Source organism: Caretta caretta, chromosome 9 (genome assembly GCF_965140235.1).
Source record: "Caretta caretta isolate rCarCar2 chromosome 9, rCarCar1.hap1, whole genome shotgun sequence".
NCBI classification, from domain to species: domain Eukaryota; kingdom Metazoa; phylum Chordata; order Testudines; family Cheloniidae; genus Caretta; species Caretta caretta.
Genome location: NC_134214.1, coordinates 47326832 through 47349957, shown reverse-complemented (window position 1 = coordinate 47349957; position 23126 = coordinate 47326832). Strand labels below are relative to the sequence as shown.

General features: G+C 43.1%; 2 protein-coding genes and 1 long non-coding RNA gene across 8 annotated transcripts in view; 1 reads left to right on the top strand and 2 right to left on the bottom strand.

The window, feature by feature from the left end:
• WDR33 (WD repeat domain 33) overlaps window positions 1-11398 on the bottom strand; it is a 98623-nt gene extending 87225 nt beyond the window's left edge. For all 6 annotated transcript variants that reach the window (XM_048865114.2, XM_075132256.1, XM_048865116.2 and 3 more), the window contains exon 1: window positions 11196-11398. The gene's annotated coding sequence lies outside the window, so the exon portion shown is untranslated. The remainder of the gene's footprint in view (window positions 1-11195) is intronic.
• A 39-nt stretch (window positions 11399-11437) lies between these two features.
• Window positions 11438-14202, top strand: LOC142073190 (uncharacterized). The gene is made up of 2 exons (XR_012669911.1): window positions 11438-12888; window positions 13536-14202. It is a non-coding gene; the product is annotated as an uncharacterized LOC142073190 (long non-coding RNA).
• Window positions 14203-18216: 4014 nt separating this feature from the next.
• On the bottom strand, window positions 18217-23126 carry POLR2D (RNA polymerase II subunit D). The gene is made up of 4 exons (XM_048865123.2): window positions 22967-23126; window positions 20875-21055; window positions 19324-19419; window positions 18217-18836 (listed from the first exon to the last, which is right to left on the bottom strand). Exons 1-4 carry the CDS (start codon window positions 23037-23039, stop codon window positions 18758-18760), a joined length of 429 nt encoding a protein of 142 aa, XP_048721080.1. The 5' UTR covers window positions 23040-23126; the 3' UTR covers window positions 18217-18757.

Below are 23126 nucleotides of genomic sequence, written 5' to 3'. Positions count from 1 at the left end.
AAGTAGCTGAAATTGACACATTTTTCTCCATAAGCTTTGGCAGGAAGTGAATAAACTTAACCGAGAAAAATACTCCCAAACATAAATTCTTGATAGACACAATGGACTAGCTAAAACATATTACAGTTTGAATTCTCTCGAACAGCTCCATATTTGACCAGCAACTGCCTAATGTACAGACATCCATGGATCTCTCTCATCAGCTTTCTCGTGAGTAGGTGTTTGGTTGGTTAATCCTAGGGATCTATTTGCTTTATACACCCATAAGATCTCTTAAATAGATTGTGTTTCCATTTTGAAGTGGTACATTGATCGATCCCAAATGTTTGTTTCATTCAAACCGGGTGGTGTAGACTGCCTAATTTCTTCTTTTTATTTAATACTAGAAATCAGGACAAGGATGTAACCTGTAATGGAGAATGTGATATTTCCAACATTGCAGTTTAGACACACTTCATGTTAGGAGCAATGGATGTTACAGTCCTTCTCAAAGGAAAGATTCAACTTCTGGGTTATTTCTGGGTAGCAGGTTTTTGGTTTTTTTCTGCTGAGAATAAAAGCAATAGCTTTAATTAAATGGTTCAGAAATCTTCTAAAATCAAAGTTAAATTAAGTAGTTCTATAGCTGTAGCCACAGAAATTCTCAAACTGGCCAAAGCTCCAGGTCATGCCCTCTCTGCCAATGACTAAAAGGTCTGGTTCTGCCTCCTGAGCTGGATACAGGCTGAAAATCCACTTTAAAGAATCTTTATACTTACCTGCTCAGAAACATTTGTCATGTGGTTTTAATGGCCTTGGGAAATCTAGATTACAATTTACGATGATGTGGTCTCAAGTCTGATTTTCCTAAGAGAAGTAACAACCTTCACGAATCCCAAGATGTTTCTCCATATGCTAAGTATTACTGATCCAAAAATGGACAAGCACCCCAGACTTCAAAATCAATACTGAGGCTTGTTTTGTGTGTGTCTGTGGACGCATCTACACTAGTATTTTCTTTGGAAATTTCCCTTGCACTATTACTGGTGCAGCTCATCAAAAGGTAGGAGAACTAGTGTAGGCAGGCTCACATTTTCTACTCCTACGTCATCTAATGCTGTTCTAATAAATTCTAGAAGACAACAGTAAAAAAACATTTGAGCCCACTTAGTATGCTAGAAGTGCTACCACCATTCCTACTACTCACACAGCTGCAGTACTGGTAGTGCAAAAAAATGCTAGTGTGTGGACCAGGTTTTGTGGGATAATCACTAGTAAGATTAGTGTTTCACACTGTTTTTGATCCCTTGACACTATCTCTAGCTCCAATATGCAGGGAATGTTGTAGAGGAGGAAATTAATCACAGCACATTGGTGAACTTAAAGCTCTGACATATGTTGGTTAATCATAAAGCAATACTGGTTAACTCCAAGACCAAATACATTGTCTTCATCGTCAAAAGATATTGCAGGAATATGTGGTCAGGGTGCCCATACTGAAGGACCAGAATTAAGATCTTCAATCATCATTCATGTCTGGTGAGTAAGGAGGTAAAAGAGTACACTAATCACCTCATTTTCAAGGCACAAGGTATATTCTAATCATATAATTACAAATTATGGTTTTTAAATTAAAGATACTATACATCTTTGAATGTCATTCAACATGCATTTAGATAGTGAACTAACTATCCCATGTGTCCTAAGCTAGTCAGACTGGACTTCCTAGGGGTAATATATGGTACCTTTTAGAGAAAGCAGCACAAGTTAAGTTATAGACATAGTGAAATAGTGTCAGACATGACTAAGAACTATTTTGAAGATGTAATCTATTCTTAATTTATGAATATTTAGTTAAAGATAAAACTCAGTTTTTTGATTTGTATTCTGGCTCAAGTTATTTCTAGAGTTTAGCCCATAGTTGGGCTAAACTAGATTTCCTTTGGCACAACTTGAGGAGAAAGATGTAGATAATCTTCCTCCACTAGAACTGGGTGCTGCATTAATCCAGGAAAGAATGAACTACTGCTGAGGTCCAAGAAACGTGTGTTGACAAATGAGTTTCCAAGCTCCAAGCAATTATGTTTCTAAACAGCACTGCTTCCGGCAATTCTGGGCCTGAAGTTTGTTCTAATGGCATTGCTGGCACCTTTGGATAAAACATTTGCTTTTTAAACACCCAACCTAGACACTGTCAATGCTTCTCAAAGGAGGAGTATTGTAATGCTTACATAAAATAAGTTCACTGGTCCATACTATGGTTGCCACACTAAATCCTTGTGTACAGCAGTACTGGAATTTAAACACCTTACAAAATTTAGATGGATACATAAAAGGATATTTCTGGGAAAGCATGATTTCTGTGAGCATCTGACAGTACATAAGAACTCTTCAAGATCACTTCTTGTTGTTCAAAGTCACAATTTACTGGTAGGCAAGTCATTATTGGTGTAACGACAAAAAGAAAAAAAAGGGAGACAGACCAAGATAAACTCACAGAAAATGAAAGAAAAGCTTACTTGTCACACCGGAAAACGTGAGCAATTATTTTGTGCAATTGTAAGACTGAAGCAAAGGAAATAGAAAGAATGCATTGCTGTTTTATTGAATGCTAAATTCAAAACCCAAATTTTATTTATAAACATGTTCCATAAATACACTCATGAACAACCACCGTATCTCTGAGGGTTCTAGAATCAAAAGCTGCTTCTTCTAGACTTCCCATAGGGATAAGAAGCTATACTGTTAAATTATAAGTAACATTCATAAGAATACATACATTTTGTATACTCCATACCACTCAGTGACTAGATTTAAACTTTATTAAACGGCATCAAATGATACAAAATGTATGAGGGTAATAATGTAGGTAGGTAGGTGGCAGAAACACTTAAGTAACACCTTATATAGTTCACTGAAATCATATAGTGGAAGCGCAAGTTCACAAATGTCTTGTGTAATCAACCCCCTCCCAAACCTTTGTAAGATCAGGAGTTCAACAGAGGATTTTCCCCAAATACAGGAAGACAGTTTCCCTAAGGAATGACAGGTTTAGTAGTAGAAGGGAGGTAACCACCAGCAGGGAGCTTCAATCCTGACAACTTCAAGATCTCTCCAGGCCTGAAGTCCTATAACATCTTTCTTTCCTACCTTCAATCAGCCTGCCTTGGAGATGTCAGCAAGCCATGTCTCTGAAAGCTCTGCTTCTGTCAGTAACCCTAAGGGACAGAGTTTGCCACCAGTTAAGTAGGCGTTTCTTATCTGCAAGCTCAGTAAATCAGGGACAGACTGTACTAACATTTCACAACATGCATGCTGTGATGCAGCATATTTACAGGCCTGATTCTTTAAATCAGACCCTTAAAAGAATAATACAGACTCCACACCTATTCAATCTTTGGTCTTACTTTTCAAGCCTCTACGAGGATCTCTTCTTTCTGTATCATTTGTCGTCCTCATTTAAGACATTTTGGGAAACAACTTGCAAGAAAAGTCTCGTACAAATTAGGTGTCCAATCCCAAGGGATTCAGACCACTGAATTTCCCACTATTGGGACTTCCAGGGTATTTCTCAAGATCCGATCACACAGCTCAGTGTTTAGCACGGATGCTTCTTCATTCCTCACCTTTATAACTATGACCACTTCTGTTTAATGAAGTAATAATTTTGAAAGCAAGGCAAGGGCAGTCAATGTTTAGAGAGAACTGGAACCAGACTGGGGCCGTGAAGAGCACAAAAAGCTATTCATAAATATTTAAATAAGATTTAACTTAATCACCTTAAAAAATTGCAACAATTACTTTTAACTTGGTTAAATATGTACTAAAATAGTGGTTCTCAACCAGGGATTCAGGGCCCCCTGGGGGGCTGTGAGCAGGTTTCAGGGGGGTGGGGTGTCACCAAGCAGGACCAGCATTACACTTACTGGGCCCCAGAGTAGAAAGCTGAACCCCACCACCCAGAATGGAAGCCAAAGCCTGAGCAATATACCTTTGCAGGAGCTCAGGCAATTGCCCTTCTTGCTACCTCCTAACACCAGCCCTGGCTTTTATATGCAGAAAACCAGTTATTGTGGCACAAGTAGGCCCTGGAGTTTAACAGTACGTTGGGGAGGGGGCCCTCAGAAAGAAAAAGGTTGAGAATCCCTGCAGTAAAATATACTAAAAGACATGTTATATGTTAACTAAGTCCACAATTAACTGTATCACAGCTATTATACTGATACTTCCCTGCAGATGCTCCAGTCTGATTTAAGCAAAAATTCTATTGTTTTTTAAATTTAGTTCACAAACATGGGAAAGAAGTGTTTAAAAAGTTAGTAATGTATTCCTTATAGTGAAATGTACTAATGAGAACATTACATTTAGTTTTCCTTTAGAGAACCACCATGAGACCATGACAAAATACTGACAAGCTCTTACAAACACATTATGGGTGAGGTAATACCTTTTATTGGACCAATTTCTGTTGGTGAAAGAGACTTTCAAGCCACACAGAGCTCTTCTTCAAGTCTGGAAAAGGTACTCCCATTTCACAGCCATGCAAGGTACAACAGATTGTTTAGTATAAGTACTTAGCACATATTACAGGCATGGCGAAACTGTGGCTCCTGAGCTACATGCGGCTCTTTTACTGTTGAAGTGCACCTCCTGGAGCCCCCCACGTACTCTCCCCCCCATTCTCCACCTACAACACTGGGCAGGGGGGGAGCTAGGGGCTTTAGCCCAGCAGGGGGACATCAGAGAAGAAGCCCCTCACCCTGGTAGACACCACCCCATGGGGTAGGTTGTGCATGTCTTGTGGCTCTTGAACTTCTGAAGATCATTGTATTCGGCTCGGAGGGTCTGTAAATTTGGCCATTCCTGACATATTGTAAGGGACCATTCAAGGTATCCGATGGAGTGAGCTGTAGCTCATGAAAGCTTATGCTCAAACAAATTTGTTAGTCTCTAAGGTGCCACAAGTCCTCCTTTTCTTTTTGTGCATTCAAGGTAAAATGGCCCTTGCACACCTTTGCACACATAGGACAAAAAGGGGGGGTAAGTGGGTTACAGTTCCATTTTGCATTTTGATGTGACAAAAGTTGGTACAATAAAATTCATTTCACCCACCTTGTCTCTCTAATATCCTGGGACCAACAAGGCTACAACTGCACTGCATACTAATGTATTATTAAATTTTGGAGCACACTTCTCCAAAACAAACTGAATGAAAAAAATATGTTCAGATTTAGTAACAGTACTGTATGGAAGGTTTATATCTGGATTAGAAAATGAAATGGAAGAAGATAAGAAAAGGAAATTCTCCTTCTGTATTGGGAAAAATATAGGTAGAGGTGGCTTGTTACAGTATAAACAAAACTAGAAACAGACACGAATGGGAAGATAAAATTTTATTTGTGGGTGGAAAAAACAAGAAAACTACTACTATTTTATATATCTGTGAATAAAATATTTTTATAAAATTATTTGACTCAAGTCCTGTGTGTACTACAGTTGAAACCATTTCAGGGATAACATTTCTCTTTGTAGCTAACAGCATAGTTTAGTCACATCTAAAAAACCTCTTGCCCACACACTATTTAAAGAAACTGTGGTAGAACTACCTGCCCAGCTACAAAACTGCTTAGAACTGCTGAAACGTTCCCAAAGTCTCCCCTGTATCTTTCTTTTGCGATCTCAATAAGATTCCATGAGAACATTCAGTCTTCAAATTTGCATTGATAAAGTTTGAGAAGTTCTTTAAACAAAGTATATTTAAGAGGTTTCTCAACATTAACATACTAGAGTTGAGATTTATTTTGTTTTATTTAATGACAGGTTTAGAGTAGCAGCCGTGTTAGTCTGTATCTGCAAAAAGAACAGGAGTACTTGTGGCACCTTAGAGACCAAAAAATTTATTAGAGCATAAGCTTTTGTGGGCTATAGCCACTTCATCGGATGCATAGAATGGAACATATAGTAAGAAGATTGTGTGTGTATATATACACACATACATACATACACAAGGTGGAAGTTGCCATACAAACTGTAAGAGGCTAATTCATTAAGAAAAGGAGTACCTGTGGCACCTTAGAGACTAACTCCTTTTCTTTTTGTGGATACAGACTAACATGGCTGCTACTCTGAAAATAATTCATTAAGATGAGCTATTATCAGCAGGAGAAAAAAAACTTTAGTGACAATCAAGATGGCCCATTTAGACAGTTGACAAGAAGGTGTGAGGATCTTAACATAGGGAAATAGATTCAGTATGTGTAATGACCCAGCCACTCCCAGTCTCTATTCAAACCCAAGTTAATGGTATCTAGTTTGCATATTAATTCAAGCTCAGCAGTTTCTCGTTGGAGTCTGTTTTTGAAGCGTTTCTGTTGCAAAATTGCCACCCTTAAATCTTTTACAGGGTGGCCAGAGAGGTTGAAGTGTTCTCCTACCAGTTTTTGAATGTTATGATTCCTCACGTCAGATTTGTGTCCATTTCTTCTTTTGCGTAGAGACTGCCCGGTTTGGCCAATGTACATGGCAGAGGGGCATTGCTGGCACATATCACATTGGTAGATGTGCAGGTGAACGAGCCTCTGATAGTGTGACTAATGTGATTAAGTCCTATGATGGTGTCACTTGAATAAATATGTGGACAGAGTTGGCATCAGGCTTTGTTGCAAGGATAGGTTCCTGGGTTAGTGTTCCAAAAACTACCTGGGCAGGTAGTTCTTTCACAGTTTCTTTAAATACTGTGTGGACAAGAGGTTTTTGGAACACTAACCCAGAAACTTATCCTTGCAACAAAGCGCAATGCCAACTCTGTCCACATATTTATTCAAGTGACACATCATAGGACCTAATCACATTAGCCACGCCATCAGGGGCTCGTTCACTTGCACATCTACCAATGCGATATATGCCATCATGCGCCAGCAATGCCCCTCTGCCATGTACACTGACCAAACCGGACAGTCTCTACGCAAAAGAAGAAATGGACACAAATCTGACACGAGGAATCATAACATTCAAAAACTGGTAGGAGAACACTTCAACCTCTTTGGTCACCCAGTAAAAGATTTAAGGGTGGCAATTTTGCAACAGAAACGCTTCAAAAACAGACTCCAACGAGAAACTGCTGAGCTTAAATTAATAGGCAAATTAGATACCATTAACTTGGGTTTGAATAGAGACTGGGAGTGGCTGGGTCATTACACATATTGAATCTATTTCCCCATGTTAAGTATCCTCACACCTTCTTGTCAACTGTCTAAATGGACTATCTTGATTATCACTACAAAAGTTTTTTTCTCTTGCTGATAATAGCTCATCTTAATGAATTAGCCTCTTACAGTTTGTATGGCAACTTCCACCTTCTGTGTATGTGTGCACGCGTGTGTGTGTACGTATGTGTGTATATTTATATTTTCTTACTATATGTTCCATTCTATGCATCTGATGAAGTGGGCTGTAGCCCACAAAAGCTTATGCTCTAATAAATCTGTTAGTCTCTAAAGTGCCACAAGTATGCCTGTTTTTTGTTTTATTCAAATTATTACTGTATTACCCTCATTTTCCCCACTTGGCAGATTACAAGACATCTTTTAATGGACAAGCATCTGAAACAGTGAAATTTGGTTTTATTTTTAAGTTACGTGTTTTTTCCAACACCAAGATATACAGCCTTTAATTAAAATACTGGGCTTTTCAAAGGAGCCTAAGAGTTAGGAAAAGGTGGGCACCCTGCTCTCTTAGGTTCCTTTGAAAATCCCAGTGTGAGTGTAAGGTCTATATCCAAAACTTAGGTTGATCTAGCTATGTCACTCAGCAGTGTGAAAAATTCTCACACCAGAGACACATAATTGAGCTGTCCTGAGCTCAGGAATAGACACCACTAGATCGACAGAAGAATTATTATTCTGTTAACCTAGCTACAGCCTCTCAAGGGGGTGGATTAACTACAGCAACAGAAAAACCCCTTCTGTTGCGGTAGCAAGTGTCTATGCTATGGTGCTACAGCAGCTCATCTGCAGCGCTGTAGCATCAGTAGTGTAGACATACACAGAGTCACTAGATCTACATCATTTCCTATATAGGCCAGAGTGTATTTGTAGTCAGTTTCCATTGTGGATGTGTAGACTTCCTTCAGATCTGTACTGCTCCTATTTAAGTAATTGCTACACAGAAACAATATAGGGAAAGCAGGTAAACTGACTGGCTTATAACAGCCAGGATAAAATTCCACCCGGCAAGGGATGGAGGCAGCGCAGAAGCACACCCCTAATTACATGGGTTCATCCAGTCTGTTCTGATGTTGGACTCTCAGGCTGTCAAACCCTTGCAGCTGCACAGGAACAGACCAAATTGCGAAAGATTGCTATGGCCGACTGTTCGACTAAGCGTTGAAGTAGTAGTTAACTGACCACTGTTAGTATTGTTAGTTTTAAAGCATAAAATGAGTCTTTTGTAAGCTGTAGTACCACTTTGCATTTACACAGGGCTTTAAAAATGTTAATCATAACCATCTGAGCTAGATATGGTATTATACCCATCTGAGAAAAGGGACAGTTGCTCAGGGACATACAGTAAGTCAATAGTAGCAAACCCAGGATTGAAACATAGGGATCCCAGATGTGCTTGAAAATGAACAAAGATTTTCAAATCAGTAGGTCACAGGTGGCATTCAAAGAACAAAAATATTAGGCTGGTGACAGGTTTTGCTTCTCGTACCTGTATAGACCTGAAATATTTGTCCCATTCCTTGCTTTCCCTCCTTCCCCAAAAGGTGCACGTTTCTGCTATAACATTAGACATTCAGGTTTCATCTCATCCCACCACAACCCTCAATCTACCAATATGCACCTCTGTGCTGTAATTTCATGTCACAAATGCAAAAATGCTGCATACAGCAATTTATGTTAAAGAACGTCTGATATTAGCAATGGTAAAGTTAAACAACAGATGAGAATCTAGTCAGCAGGAAAGGAGGAGATATGCTGCACACACATGCTATGTCCCCATGTAATACACTACACGTTTCACAACTGGACTACAACTGCAAACAGATTAGGATGTGGAATGTAGGTTGAATCAGAATTGGCATTCAAATAAATTTTGAATAGTTTTATAAACCCAGGAGTAAGAAGAGCATAATGTTGGGTTTCACACTACTCTGAATCCTTGTCAACACTAGGTGACTCTTCATATATAATGAATACATATTAAAAATACATAAAGCACACAAAAAGTTTTCAGGACAGTAAAATAAACCAATTTTGTTTGTGATCCAACCCTTAAGCACTCGTTAGGGTAGGGAAGAGGGGAAAAACTAAATCAAGTCATGTTAAAACTTTGCTAAAGGTTAAAATCTTACCTGCTCTACCAATCAGTTTGATTAAAACTGAACATTGTTAAAGTCCAATTTCATTGCTGATGTTTACTTTTTGCACTAACCTTGGACAATGAAAATAAACTAGCAGGTTTCACTTGCCAGTTTTCATGTACTAGCACAATACTTCAGTATCTGAACTCAAACAACTGCAAGGGAGATTTTAAATCTCAACAAAACCTGATTTTTGTATATTTCATGAACATATTCAATATTTCTAACATTACTTAGCTTTGTAAAAAAACTCTTATAACTTGCAAGTATAAATTTTAAATTCCTGCACTAAAAAGTGACTGACCCACATAATTAAAACTTTAAAGATACACTGTAAGTATTCTATTGTCCAATTTTTTTTAGCTTCCAGCATTCAAAAACAGAGTTTGGAAAATTTACCAGCTATACAAAAGACAGCTAAACCAAACCACTGTAAGTGCGTGAACTCAAATTAACACTCAGTATACCATTAGCTTACAGTGGTATTTATTAGAAAATCAACAAAAGTGTATATATTTGAATACAAGATCAATTACTAAAATGCAGGATTAATCTTGCAACTGTTTTTTTTTTTTTTTTTAGTAAAAAACGTTGTGAAATGATAAATAGCAAGAATTAACTTTAATTAGTTGTGACTCATTCTCATACAAGCATGTGTTTAATTTGTTTGACAGTATCTAACAAGTTGTTGTTCAGTAAACTCACTTAAAGATGACATGCGGTCCACAGATTAATAAGGCTCAGTGTTCATATGCCAGAGATTCAGAAATTATTTGTCAGAAGGGTTAAAATACTCTTATATTTTTAATATAATCTGTCCAATAAAGAAATACAATCTAGTAGGACTGGAGATGAAAAACTGTTCACACTCTTGAATCTCTCCCTTCAAAGAGTTATTTAGTCAGAAAGTATTTTCCAGCATCAAAACTTCAGCTTTAGAAAGCAGAAATGGTAGACAGTGATCTGCTTCAGCTCTCCCCATTGTTAGAAAAATACCCTCCAGGATCATACTTTTGATTAGGAAATTAATTCAGGGTTCGGTTAAATACAAAAAAGTAGGGTGTAGGACTACTTACCTACATTAGACTTTGTAATACAGTTAATATGGTCAGATAAGACATAGTATACAAATACAGAATAGTATCACTTACAAGGAATGTAGGGCTACTTAATGCTAGCAAAAAGGAGTATATCAAGCCGTAAGTTACATATCAAAAGAGAAATACCATCTAATTCCTGAAGAAACAAAAATTTAAGGTTTTCTCTCTGTCTAAAATGTTGAGTTCTGATTTTAGTGGGTTAAGTTTTTTTGCTATGCAAAGAATAAGTTTGCATCTGTAAATCCACAGGGATGGATCATATTGCAATTAAGTCTAATGTACTCTGCAAAATAAACTTATATCAATCGCCAGCCGTACATGGTTCCATTTATGCCATATGGCCGAGGCCAAACAGCACAGACAACACTCAACAGGCATGGGGTCTCCTAACCCACAGGCAGCAGGAGGAAAAGCAAGATGAAGCAGAAACTTCTGTCCAGGGGCGATGGGGCCACCCGCCCTCCTCTCCCCACGAGCTCTCGTGCTACTACCAGGCCCCCATCACAGCCTCCAGCTGGCTCTCCAGGAGCCCGCTCCAGGCCCTGGGGTTCCCGTACCCTACGGGCCTCAAACCCAAGCCCCCACTGACCTCTCAAGGCTCCGCGCTCTCTTTCCCCATCTCCGGAGCTCCTCCCTCCCCTCCCCGACCCAGGCGCTAGGCCCCCTTCTCCCCGGCCTGAAAATGGCGGAGGAGCCACACCGCCTGGCCACACTGCACCGCCCCAGGCGGCCCGTCACTTAGCTGCACTCACCGTCCGACTGTTCTCTTATTCCCGCCACCGGACCCCGCTGCCGCGCCGCTCTCTACACTCCCCCTAGCCCGGAAGCCGCTGCCTCACGAGCCCTCACCGCGACCGCCCGCCATCTTTTCCCCTCCAACGACCGGGGCGGTGCACGCGCTCTACGTCAGTACGCTCCAAGGCGCCGTGGAGGACCTGGCCGAGGACAGGGACGCAGCGGCAGCCAAGACCGCCTCTGCGCAAGCGCAAGGGGAGCCCAGTTGTAAATGGTGCGGGTCCGTGCAGTTGATACAGGGGCGACCCGACATGGACAGAGCTGCAAGTGGGCGCGCATGCGTACAGAGAAGTAACATGGACTACGCTGTACTCTTGGGGTTCTTAAACGCCGGTGCACTGAGATCCCCTTCTGACAACAAAAAGTACTATAGGACCCCAGGAGGCGGTACGAAGCCTGAGCCTGCGCCAACCCCACCACCCCAGGTGGGGTCGGGGGGACAAAACCAAAGCTTTAGGGCAGGGCTTCAGTCCCAGGCCGGGGGCACGTAACCTGAGGGCCTCAGGCTTCAGCTTCGGCCCCAGGCTGTGAATAAGTCTAAGATAGCCCTGGTGACCTCTTTAAAATAGGGTTGCCACTCACTTTTTTTTTTTTTTGGGGGGGGGGGTGTCACAATCCACAGTTTGAGGACTGCTGAAATCTGTTCCTGCACTTAGGAGTCCTGGCTCAGAAGGAAGGAACTACTCCTCCCACCCCCATACCTGCCAGTGTTCTCTGACTGGTGTGAGGAGGGGGGAATCACCTGAATCTGAGGGCGTGGCGCATTAAAGGAGCCCTGGGCGCACTAGCTCACTACCCCTCCATATTACCCAGGCACGTAGAGCGCTCTGACTCCGCAGCTAGAGCACTCCTGGTACTCCACCTCGGCGAGTGGAATAACATTTTGTGCGCCCCCGCTGGAACGCCAAGGTGCCAGTGTGGACGCCCTGGTCTGTTAGTGCGCTCTGATCGGCCTCCAGAAGCGTCCCACAATGCCTGTTCTAGCCACTCTGGTCATCACTTTGAACTCTACTGCCCTGCCCTCAGGTGACCAACCATCAGACCCACCCTTAAAATTTTCTGGGAATTTTGAAAATCCCCTTCCTGTTTGCTCAGCCAGGCATGGAGTGCTCTCAGCAAATCTTTCCAGGTGACCATGCTTCCACGCGCCAGGCAATCCCCAGTATGGAGCAATGGCAAGGTGCTGGACCTCATCAGTGTTTGGGGGGAGGAAGCTGTCCAGTCCCAGCTGCGCTCCAGCCGTAGGAATTATGATACCTTCGGGCAGATATCAAGGGACATGATGGAAAGGAGCCATGACTGGGACGCACTGCAGTGCAGGATTAATGTGAAGGAACTGCAGAATGCCTACCGCAAAGCCCGCAAGACAAACAGCCGCTCCGGTGCTGCCCCTGCAACCTGCCGTTTCTACAAAGAGCTGAATGCGATACTTGGGGGCGACCCCACCTCCATTCCGAGGATCACCATGGACACTTCAGAGCCCAGTGCAACAAGGCAGGAAGAGGAGCAAAGCAGGAGCAAGGGTGCCGGAGAAAGACACCCCGGAATCCCTAGATGCATGCAACCAGGAGCTATTCTTTAGCCAGGAGGAAGGTAGCCAGTCATGGCGGCTGGTGCTTGCGGAAGGACAAACACCAGATCAAGTGCCCGGTAAGTGGCTTTTATTTTGGGAAGGAAGTTATTTGGTGCGGGCTCTTGGGGTGAGGAGGGTTAGGGCTACATGCATGCCTAGATGCAGAATAGGGCGTTGATGTGCTCTCTCACATTGCAGTAATTGGCCCCAGTGATCTCTTCAGAGGTCTCATCCAGAACTTGCCCAGGTTTCTCGGGAGAGCCACTGTGGTCCTTGTCCAAGTAAGGCTAACTTGTCTGTGCCACTGTGCCATGAGGGGCAGGGGGACCATTGCTGCACACAGGCAAGCTGCATATGGGCCAGGATGGAAGTCGCATTGAAGTAGAAGACCCTCCCTTGCTTCCCAGGTCACCATCAGCAGCGAGATATCTTCCAGGATGAACTCCTGTGGAAAGTGTGGGGACAGCATTCAGTATAGTGGCCCCTGCAGCTGTTGGCGCGCCCCAAGTTACAGAAACCCAGAGGACAGTACAGCCATGAAACAATCAGTCATGCTTGACCCTGTGCACCATTTTGGGGCTCCCGTGGGTTGTGCATGCTTGCTTTGGGATGGGCAAATTATGCTATTGTGTAGACTGTGCTTGCCCTTAAGTACAGGGGAATCATTGCTCTGTCTGATGTGAACAATGCTGCCTCTGTTAAGTGTTGCATTTTGCCTTTACAGATGCAACCTAGAGATCTCAGCCGTCCGTGTTATCACTGGCCGAAAGACTCCAAAGAATCAGAAAGAGGCCACGTAGAAGCAAGGAAGACATGTTGCATGAAGTAATGCGGCATTCAAGTAATGAAAATCAAAAAGTGCAGGAGTGTGGGACAGTGAAAGGAGGATCTGCCAGCAGAATGTGAAGCGCGGGCACAAAAGCGCGGTGCTCTGGCAGCAAAGCATGGATCGGCTGATAAGCATAATGGAGCGCCAAGTGGACTCTATTCAGGCGCTCGTAGCCATGCAGGCAGAGCACTACTGTGGCCCCCCCCCCCCCCCGCAACCCTTGTCCCAAAACTCTTTCCCTTGTGCCCCCATGTCACCTCCAACCCACTTTCCCCAACATCCGGGTTCTTACCGCCACCAGCTGCATCCAACACCTGTAGCTTCACCACCCAGCCCTGAAAACTACGACCCTTACCCACTTCACTCAACCCCCATCACCATGCAGTATAGCCATCCTGAAGTGCAGCACTCATTGCACAGCACTCTAGACAGGAAGGCTGAGTATGATAAGAGGACATACGCAAATCTGTGATTGTACTGTTCCCCACCCCACCCCTTTGCCCTTTCTGTTTCCCAAGCAGTTGTGTTTCTTTTCAATAAATGGATTTTTTGGCTTTGAAAACATTCTTTATTATTGCATAAAGTAAAAGATACCTTAGCCCAGGAAAGAAACAGACACTGCAAGTCAGCGTAGCAACCAGAGATTCCTACTAACATTGGAACCACTGCACTTCACTCTCATGCAGGGCACCAGACATTACTGGTGGCTTTCAGTCTCAAATTGCTCCCTCAAGGCATCCCTAATCCTTGCAGCCCCGCGCTGGGCCCCTCTAATAGCCCTGCTCTCTGGCTGTTCAAATTCAGCCTCCAGGTGTTGAACCTCCGAGTTCCATGTCTGAGTGAATCGTACACCCTTCCCTTCACAAATGTTATGGAGGGGATATAACTGCAGGGATGCTGTCATCGGCCAGGTCCAGCTTCCCATACAAAGAGCGCCAGCGGTCCTTTAAAGGGCCAAAAGCACACTGCACAGTAATTCTGTACCTGCTCAGCTTTTTGTTGAACCACTCCTTGCTGTCAAGGTTCCCTGTGTAGGGTCTCATGAGCCACAGCATTAAAGGATAAGCGGGGTCTCCAAGGATCACAATGGGCATTTCAGCTTCCCCTACTGTGATCTTCTGGTCTGGGAAAAAAGTCCCGGCTTACAGCTTCCTGAACAGGCCAATGTTCCGAAAGATGTGTGCATCATGCACCTTTCTGGGCCAGCCTGCGTTAATGTCAAACGCACAAGGGATCCACAAGTGCCTGGAGAACCATAGAGAAATATCCCTTCTGATTAACATACTCGGAGGCTAGGTGGGCTGGTGCCAGAATTGGAATATGCGTGCCATCTATCGCCCCTCCGCAGTTAGGGAAACCCTTAGTGTAAAGCCAGCCACAATGTCATGCACATTACCCAGAGTCAGAGTTCTTCTGAGCAGGATGCGATTAATGGCCCTGCAAACTTGCATCAACACGATTCCAACGGTCGACTTTCCCACTCCAAACTGCTTAGCAGATGATCAGTAGCTGTCTGGAATTGCCACCTTCCAGATTGCAAGCCACCTGCTTCTCCACTGTCAGGGCAGCTCTCAATCTTGTGTCCTTGCGCTGCAGGGTGAGGGCAAGCTCATCACACACTCCCATGAAAGTGGCTTTTCTCATCCAAAAGTTCTGCAGCCACTGCTCATCATCCCAGACTTGCAAGACAATGTGATCCCACCACTCAGTGCTTGTTTCCCGAGCCCAAAAGCAGCGTCCCACGGTGGTGAGCATGTCCGTGAATGCCACAAGCAAACTTGTGTCGTATGCGTTACTCAAGTCTATATCATCTTCAGAGCCCTCACTGTCAATTTGGATCATTTGGATCATAAGGAATAACTCAACTGCCAAACGTGATGTGCTGGTGAGACTCGTCAGCATACTCCTCAACAGTTTGGGCTCCATTCCTGCAGACCGAAAGGGAAGACAGAGTGCGCAGGACAAAAAACGTTGAAAGATGGCGCCAGATGTGGACGGAAGCACAGGGATTGCTAGGATACGAACCGATGCATCACGGGGAGTTGGGACAGGACCCAGAATGCCCTGCCCCCCCACCCCTTTCCCACAAGCCACAGTGCCAGAATGGGACGAGGTGCTCTGTGGGATAGCTGCCCACAATGCACCGCTCCCAATGCCGCTGCAAGTGCTGCAAATGCGGCCACGCCAGTGTACTTGCAGCTGTCAGTGTAGACAGACTGCAGCGCTTTCCCTACTGTGCTCTTTGAAGGTGAGTTTAACTCAAAGCGCTCTACATCTGTAAGTGTAGCCATGCCCTGAAAATACTACTGAGCAGCTGGGACAGAGCTGACTAACTGGGGAAGGGTAGTAACCAGCAGCTTGAGATCATACCAAGAGAATTCCACAGCCATGGGACATAAATCCTAAATTAACATCCCTCTCCCCCATCTACCAGTGCATGCAACCCAAACATTTCAGCCTTCAGGGAATGAAAATTATCATAATGAACGAACTTGACTTCACATTGATTTCCATTGTCCCAGCCAAGGCAGATGCTAAAAGTAAAAAAGGCCAAAAGATAAAATATAAACTGTAGTTTTAGAATTGCCAGTTTTAATATCTAAGGCATTATTAGTAACAGCTAAGAATGCACTACTTTAAAATAAGGGGATTTTTAAAGTATTCATTTTAAGATGTAAGCAGCTATGGGAAGCAGTAATATATAGGTTTGAGGACCAGCAGAGAGAATCCCCTTCCACATCCTGGGATTTTTGGCATCTTAACCTGTTTTTTGTTTCTATTTTTACTTTCCCTACTGCATGGTTGCTTTGGTTGTTTAAGTTAAACTGTATTGAGCAATTTTTTAAACTCCTGATAAATGTAGAACAACTTATCTGCCAAATAGATTGGCAGGAGCGTAGAATAGCAGCTCAGTGAGCAACCCTGCCCTGGGAGGTAAAAATATTACACAGAAATTAACAAATCAGAAGTCCATCTCTAGTCCAGTATTTGGTGCCTCATACTGTCCAGAAATGCATAAGACTATTCATTATTCATATAGATGTATAATTATTTTAGATATGTTACTAAGCTCCTGACTGGCTACAGGATCTTGTGGAAACAAGCTCTACAGCTTGTATATAAAAAGCTATTCACTTTATCATTTTCTTCTGCATAGTAAAGTTTTAAAACTGTATTAAGTCAATGTTCAGTTGTAAACTTTTGAAAGAACAACCATAACATTTTGTTCAGAGTTACGAACAACTTCCATTCCCAAGGTGTTTGTAACTCTGAGGTTTTACTATACTATATTTTCCCTTCTTGACCATCAACTCCACACTGAACAGACATTTTTAATGAGCTGTCCACATACGTAGCCCAGTCTTTTTCTCAAGCAGTTACAAATTATTTAGGAACTAGTAATACATTTGAGTAATTCAAATTATTCTTTCCAAGGTGCAATGAATTCATCTTTTCATCTCGCTAATTTAAGGGGTCACAAACCTTCTACAATAAAATAGCCCTGAATAATGTTCATATTTTGAGAACACCCTTACTATACAGTATTAGCAACCCCTTTATTACATGCTTAGTAGTTCAGTTCTATCATACAAAAGCAGTTCACGGAGGTTTCTAAGAGGCCTTCTTCCCACCATCTTGTCTGTTTTATTGCTTCCGATCTTCTTTGAAAAGTGGTAGCTGTAATTTATTATGGATTTCAATGTTTGGTAGTTATCTATTAGCAGAGGACGATGTAAGCCTTGTGGGATCAGATTCAGCTCATTAAAGCGGTTAGATTTATTCTCTAAAGCCTGCCATCTTATTTTTAAATATCAACAAGAGACAACTATCACACCTAATCATACAAATTTAAAAGAAAACAAGTCAAAGAAGCCAAATAATCTAGCTAGGGCTTCCTTACCACCAAAAGTAATGAGGCTAGGAGGTAAGGGTTCTGATATGAAGTTCTTATTAAAACACCTCAATTTGTTTTTTAAAGATCAGTATTTTCATGTAGTTGAGGCAGTCACAGAAATCTCCTGTGAGGCAGAGTATAAAAGACTTGTTTGATGACAGCTGCAGCTAGAGATTGAATCTAAGATTTAAACGAGGTGGATGTAGCTAATAAAATACAGGACCTCATCCCGTGTTACCTTTTCTTATAATTCTGACCCAATTAAAGTTACTGTGGAAATCAGAAAGGTATGTTTGGTTTATTAGATTCCAGGAGACATAATGATATTAAAAGGAATAAGTTATGTTACTGCTGCTGAGTCAATAGGTGTCACTCAAGGTAACTCAGGCAGCTATTATAAAGCAGCATGATCTTTCAACACTATGGATTTGGATGTCAAGTTTCCAATCATAGCCTAATAAGAGTATCATATTTCTCTCCCTCCCAAAATATGTGTATACAATTCTGCTCATTTATATTCATTTGTATTAATAATCACAACTGATGTTTGGATCAAGAATACTATCTTCCTTCCTCTCTCCCCAGAGACTGTTCCCTCCTTCCAGGTCAAAGTGTTTCTCAATAGGACTTAAATAATTAAAGTTGGAGTGAATCAGATAATATTTACAAAGTATAGGAACATAATAAGAAACATCACATTTTAATTCAAACTGAACAAATATACACTCTTGAAGGAGGAAAAAAATATTTTCTTAAAAAAAACATTTCAAAAGACACTCAGAATCTTATTAGCCCTGATTCTACAAACTATTAGGATTTCCAACAACCAGTGGGAACAAAATTTCTCCACCTTAGGTAACTGGAGTTCATAAGAAAGAAGAATCACACCACGCTTATCCTAGACCCTGTAATGTAAAACACTTTGAAGATTCCCCTGGTAGGGACAGAGAGTTGGGGGAAACAGGTACCGAAACCACCGAGACAGGAGTTTACAAGATTCCATGGCTCTCACTGCAAATGAGTCTTTGTCAAGTTTACAGTTTCCAACAAGTCAAAGAGTGGTCCCCAGTTTAAACATGTCTGTGCGGGACCCAAGGCTGAAGTACTGTGCATCAAGAACTCTCTTTACTCTGTCCTGGAGCTAGCTAGATTGGACTGGTGTGCACAGAAACATTTGAAATTCTCTGATCTTTCTTTTCATAATAAGGGCTAGTAATTAGCCCTAGTACTGGAAGCTTCGTTTGGTCTGAATGTCATCAAGAATCTGCTGTAGCTCCTCATCTTCAAACCGGCCCTCTAGGCTGCAAGATAAGAACAGTAATGATAGAAACAAGCCTCTTCCCTGTGCTTTCATTTTTAATATCCAGAATTTCCTCATGTTTCTACACCAGTGCCTCAGACATTTTTGGTACCATCTGGCATTGCATGATTTATCCAAAATCTCCACCTCCTCCTGTGTTATAATACACAGACAACTCTGAAGCCCCATGTTATAGCTCTCATGTGCCTCCACACTGAATTATGCAAATCAGATATCTTTCTCCCTCCACCTTTTCACTGATCAGTTTCAGGACATGACATTAAAAGGGTACAACACTCAGGAATGGGCAGGGCCAGGCATAAACACAGTTATCTGATTGGCATCATGTAGAATTGTACCTTTTAGGCCAGCCCACTGTGGCTGTGAAATACTGGATACAAAGAGGAAACAATAGGTCAGCTCAGTTTTCCCCTTATTCCTGCATCACAGAACCCATAAATCATAAAACACAGGACATAAATTCTCACCTGGGAATCAAAGCCTTGGCCTCCTCAGCTGTCTCAGGACACAAATTAGCCAAACACGCCAATTCAAATTTATGGAGCTTTTTCTGGAGCAACAAACTGCAGAAAGAGAAGATGGTGAGAATATAGGAAAAATGGAATAAAAAAAGCAGAGGAAAGGAAAAGAATGTAAAAGAAACTGAACTGATGACATGGTGCTGACAGATCTGTGAACAAGGAATGAGGATGAGAAAAAGGGCAGCATAAGTTGTATTTATTTTATTATTAATACAACCCCATTACTGCTAGTAAGAACAAAAAAATTACACACAATAACCCCAGGAGCCCCTCCCCCCCCAAAGAAAAAAGGGCTAGAAAAGTCCCTTGCATCTACCACAATCTGCTGTCATATAAATATTTGTACCAAAACAGCTCTGGAGGCCCTACCTCGGGCCTCTTGTTACCCACTCTACTACAGGGGTTCTCAACCTGGGTGTCATGACCCTTCAGGGGGTCACAAGGTTATTACATGGGGGTTCATGAGCTGTCAGCTTCCACCCCCAAACCCTGCTTCGCCTCTGGCATTTAAAATAGTGTTAAATATAAAAAAGTGTTTTTAATTTAGAAGGGGGGCGAGTCGCGCTCAGAGGCTTGCTTTGTGAAAGAGGTCACCAAAGCAAAAAAGTTTGAGAACCACTGCTCTAACAGAACCTCACCAAGTCTCTCACTTCCCCAGAAAAACATGACTGAGATCTCTAGAGCAGCGGTTCTCAACCTGTGGACTGCATGCAGCCCAACTAGGACACAGCTGCAGCCCAGCTGTGTGCTAAAAATAATTTCAAAATTTGCCACACTGGTCAGGCAGGGGGTGGGGTTGGCTGAGGGGGAGAAAGAGTAAGGCAGCCTGCAGGAGCGCTCCTGCCAGCAGGGGCCTAGTGAGTGCTGCAGGGAGGCAGGGGGCAGGAAAATGGGTCTGTAGCTAGGTTTGGGGTGGGGGGCCTCTGGGTAGTGTGGGGTGCTCAGATCTAGAGTTTTGCTGGGGTGCTACAGCACCCACAGGCTTTACGTGGGGCTCCGCTGCAAGGGTCAGGTCTGGCTGCCTGGTCCCATGCAGGGGTCCAGGTCCAGCTGTAGGCCAGCTGGCCCCGCACAGAACGGGTCCCAGGTTCCGGCTGCCTGGTCCCGCACAGCAGGGTCCGGGTCCGGCCGCCTGTCCCCATGCAGTGGGGTTTCAGGGTCAGGCTTCGGCTGCGAAGGGGGGTGTCCCGCGTTCCAATCGCCTGCGTGGGGGTCCGGCATCTGGCCCTGCTGCAGGATCCAGCTGCCCAGTCCCATGCAGGGGTCCAGGCTACCCGGCCCAGCACCCAGGACTCTGCTTCTGGCCCCATTTTGAGCAGGGGTGCCAGGTATAGGGGATTGTTGGGAGTTCTCAGCCTGTGGTTGAGAACCACTGCTCTACAGCAACCCTGCTCCTGGGAATAACAATAACTACCATGTTTCAACTTCATAATACAGCACACATATTACATACTAAATTCCCCAATAAAATCATCTTTCCTTGACTCTCCCACTCACCTGCGGACGCTGGCAATGGTCTCCCGGTTTTTGAAGCGGCTGAAGCGAGCCGTGTAGTTCAGAGTTTTCATGAAGACTTCCGAAAGCTCCTGCTCATCCTCAGCACTCTCATTCTGTTGTTTACGATGCTCAAGAAGCATGTGCACTTCTGAATTTAGAAGCGTCTCAGCAGTTTCAAATTCTGTATGCGAGTATCAGTGTGAGAGAAAGATAAGTACAACAACAAAGAAGCCAATTTCTATATGCTTTGTTTCGTGCTTGGATATAGCTTTGGGGAGAAGAAAAATGAACCACAGGTTCAGCTTTGACTGTGAAAATCCTGTACTCCATGACCTGGAAGCCATTCCTAATGAGACTGTAACTATAATTCCTCCAAGGCCACACAACTGGATTTACAATAGTGAATAGCACTCCAGTTATTTTTAACTTTCTGATCATACACACTTAAATTACCAGCCCTATCTTTTGAGCTAATCATATTTTTGTAATTAATATTACTCACTTGACACAAAGGTCCAAAATAAAAGCAAATATTAAAGGGGTAAAACTGAAAAGGCTTTTTAAAAATTGGATTTGTAACTTGTTTTAAAATAAGCTTGTTTTACTACTTGTTTTTTATCTCAGAAAAATCAGGAATGGCAAGTGTGATCTTCTGCGGTTTTGCCGGAGAGCTTCTGGGAGGTCTTAGGGATGTTTACTTCTAGCACCTTAATTAAAGGAGGAGGATGCAGAATCCTCCTTAACAAAGCCTTAACAAAGGCTTCCTTTATTAGAAATGTTATTTAGTCATTGAAATTAAATAGCCATTAATAAAAACAAAGTTTTAAACAGTCTGACTAAAAATTCTTTCCCCTCTCCATAGATCAACTTCTCTCTCTCAGCTCTTGGTCTGTAACCACTTCACCAGTTTGCTTGTCATCAAGAGTGACTACCAGAATAGACAGGACATGAATTTCTAATGCTAAAAAGCAAGTAGATTGCAAATATTTTGGGTCTCCATTTACATCAGAAAAGCAAAAAAGAGAATAAACCCAATTTTTTCCCTTTTCAGGACACCTTTAAGGAACAAATATAGCTATTCAAATATTAGTATCTTTTTCAGATTCAGAATATTTTCAGCAGAACCCACTGGGCAGTTGTAATCCCTGTTTCAAACCTTAACAGTTGGTTTCCAAAACAAAAAAATAATAATAATTTGAAAACATTCTCACAGGCAGCAATACCTTTGTGTCATGGACCACAGAGAAGAAAAAATAGAGTTCCTCACATCAAACCCAGGGATCATTTAATTGTGCCAGCTTGATACAGATCAGGGTTTTTTACATAAAGCTCTTTGTGGTAGAGACTGCCTCTCTGTCCTGTATTTGCACAGCATGGTACAATCAATACTAATAATACTCCTTTATACACTGAAAAGCATTATATAATGTCATTTAAAGAACACTTCAAAGATGTACTGGTTCTGCTGGAATCAGATGGCTGGCTACAACAATGATGATTGAGCAATTGTCACAGCTATCAGAGATTCCATAATTTTTTCTTTTTGAAATTACCCTGATTTTTGATATATGGGGATTTATAATGATCAACAGCTCGGGAAATGTGACTGAGCTCCCAAGTTAAACTCTGGGTCAGACAAGGGCCAGGAGGCCAAAACTCTGCAGCCAGATAAAGAATTACACCAGGAGCTTCATGTTTGGAGCTTTAATTCCCCAGAAGGCCAGGCACAGCACAGGTTCAAACCCCAATTTGCAGCCGGATTGTACTGATACGGTTGGGTGCAGTCAAGTGGCCCCCGATTTCCAGACTCTTCTTTCCCCCGGGAACTGTTCCTTTTATTTACAGGGAAACAGATACAGGAATGGGGGGAGGTAACTTGGGGTTCAACAAGCTGGAGAAGGCCATGTTTTCCCCTTGCGCCCCATCCCCCCGCTCGGTGGAGTCTCCCCCTCCTACTCCCCGGACCCCCCCATGTGCCCCCCCAGCTCCGGAGGGGCAGAATCTCCCTCTCCTGATCTCCACTCGTCCCCGCCAGCTCCCGGGGGAATCTCCCTCTCCTGCTTCCCGGGCTCCGTCCCCCGGCCCCGCGCACCTTTGGGGAAGACGAGCTGCGAGGCGTCCTCCTCCACGTCCGCGACCCGGGCCTCGCCGCCTCCGGCCGCCATCGCTCCAGCCGGCACCGGCTTCCCCGCCGGAAGCGAAGGCAGCCGCGAGCCCCCGCCCTCCTCCTGCCTCGCGGCTGCGCGCCCAGA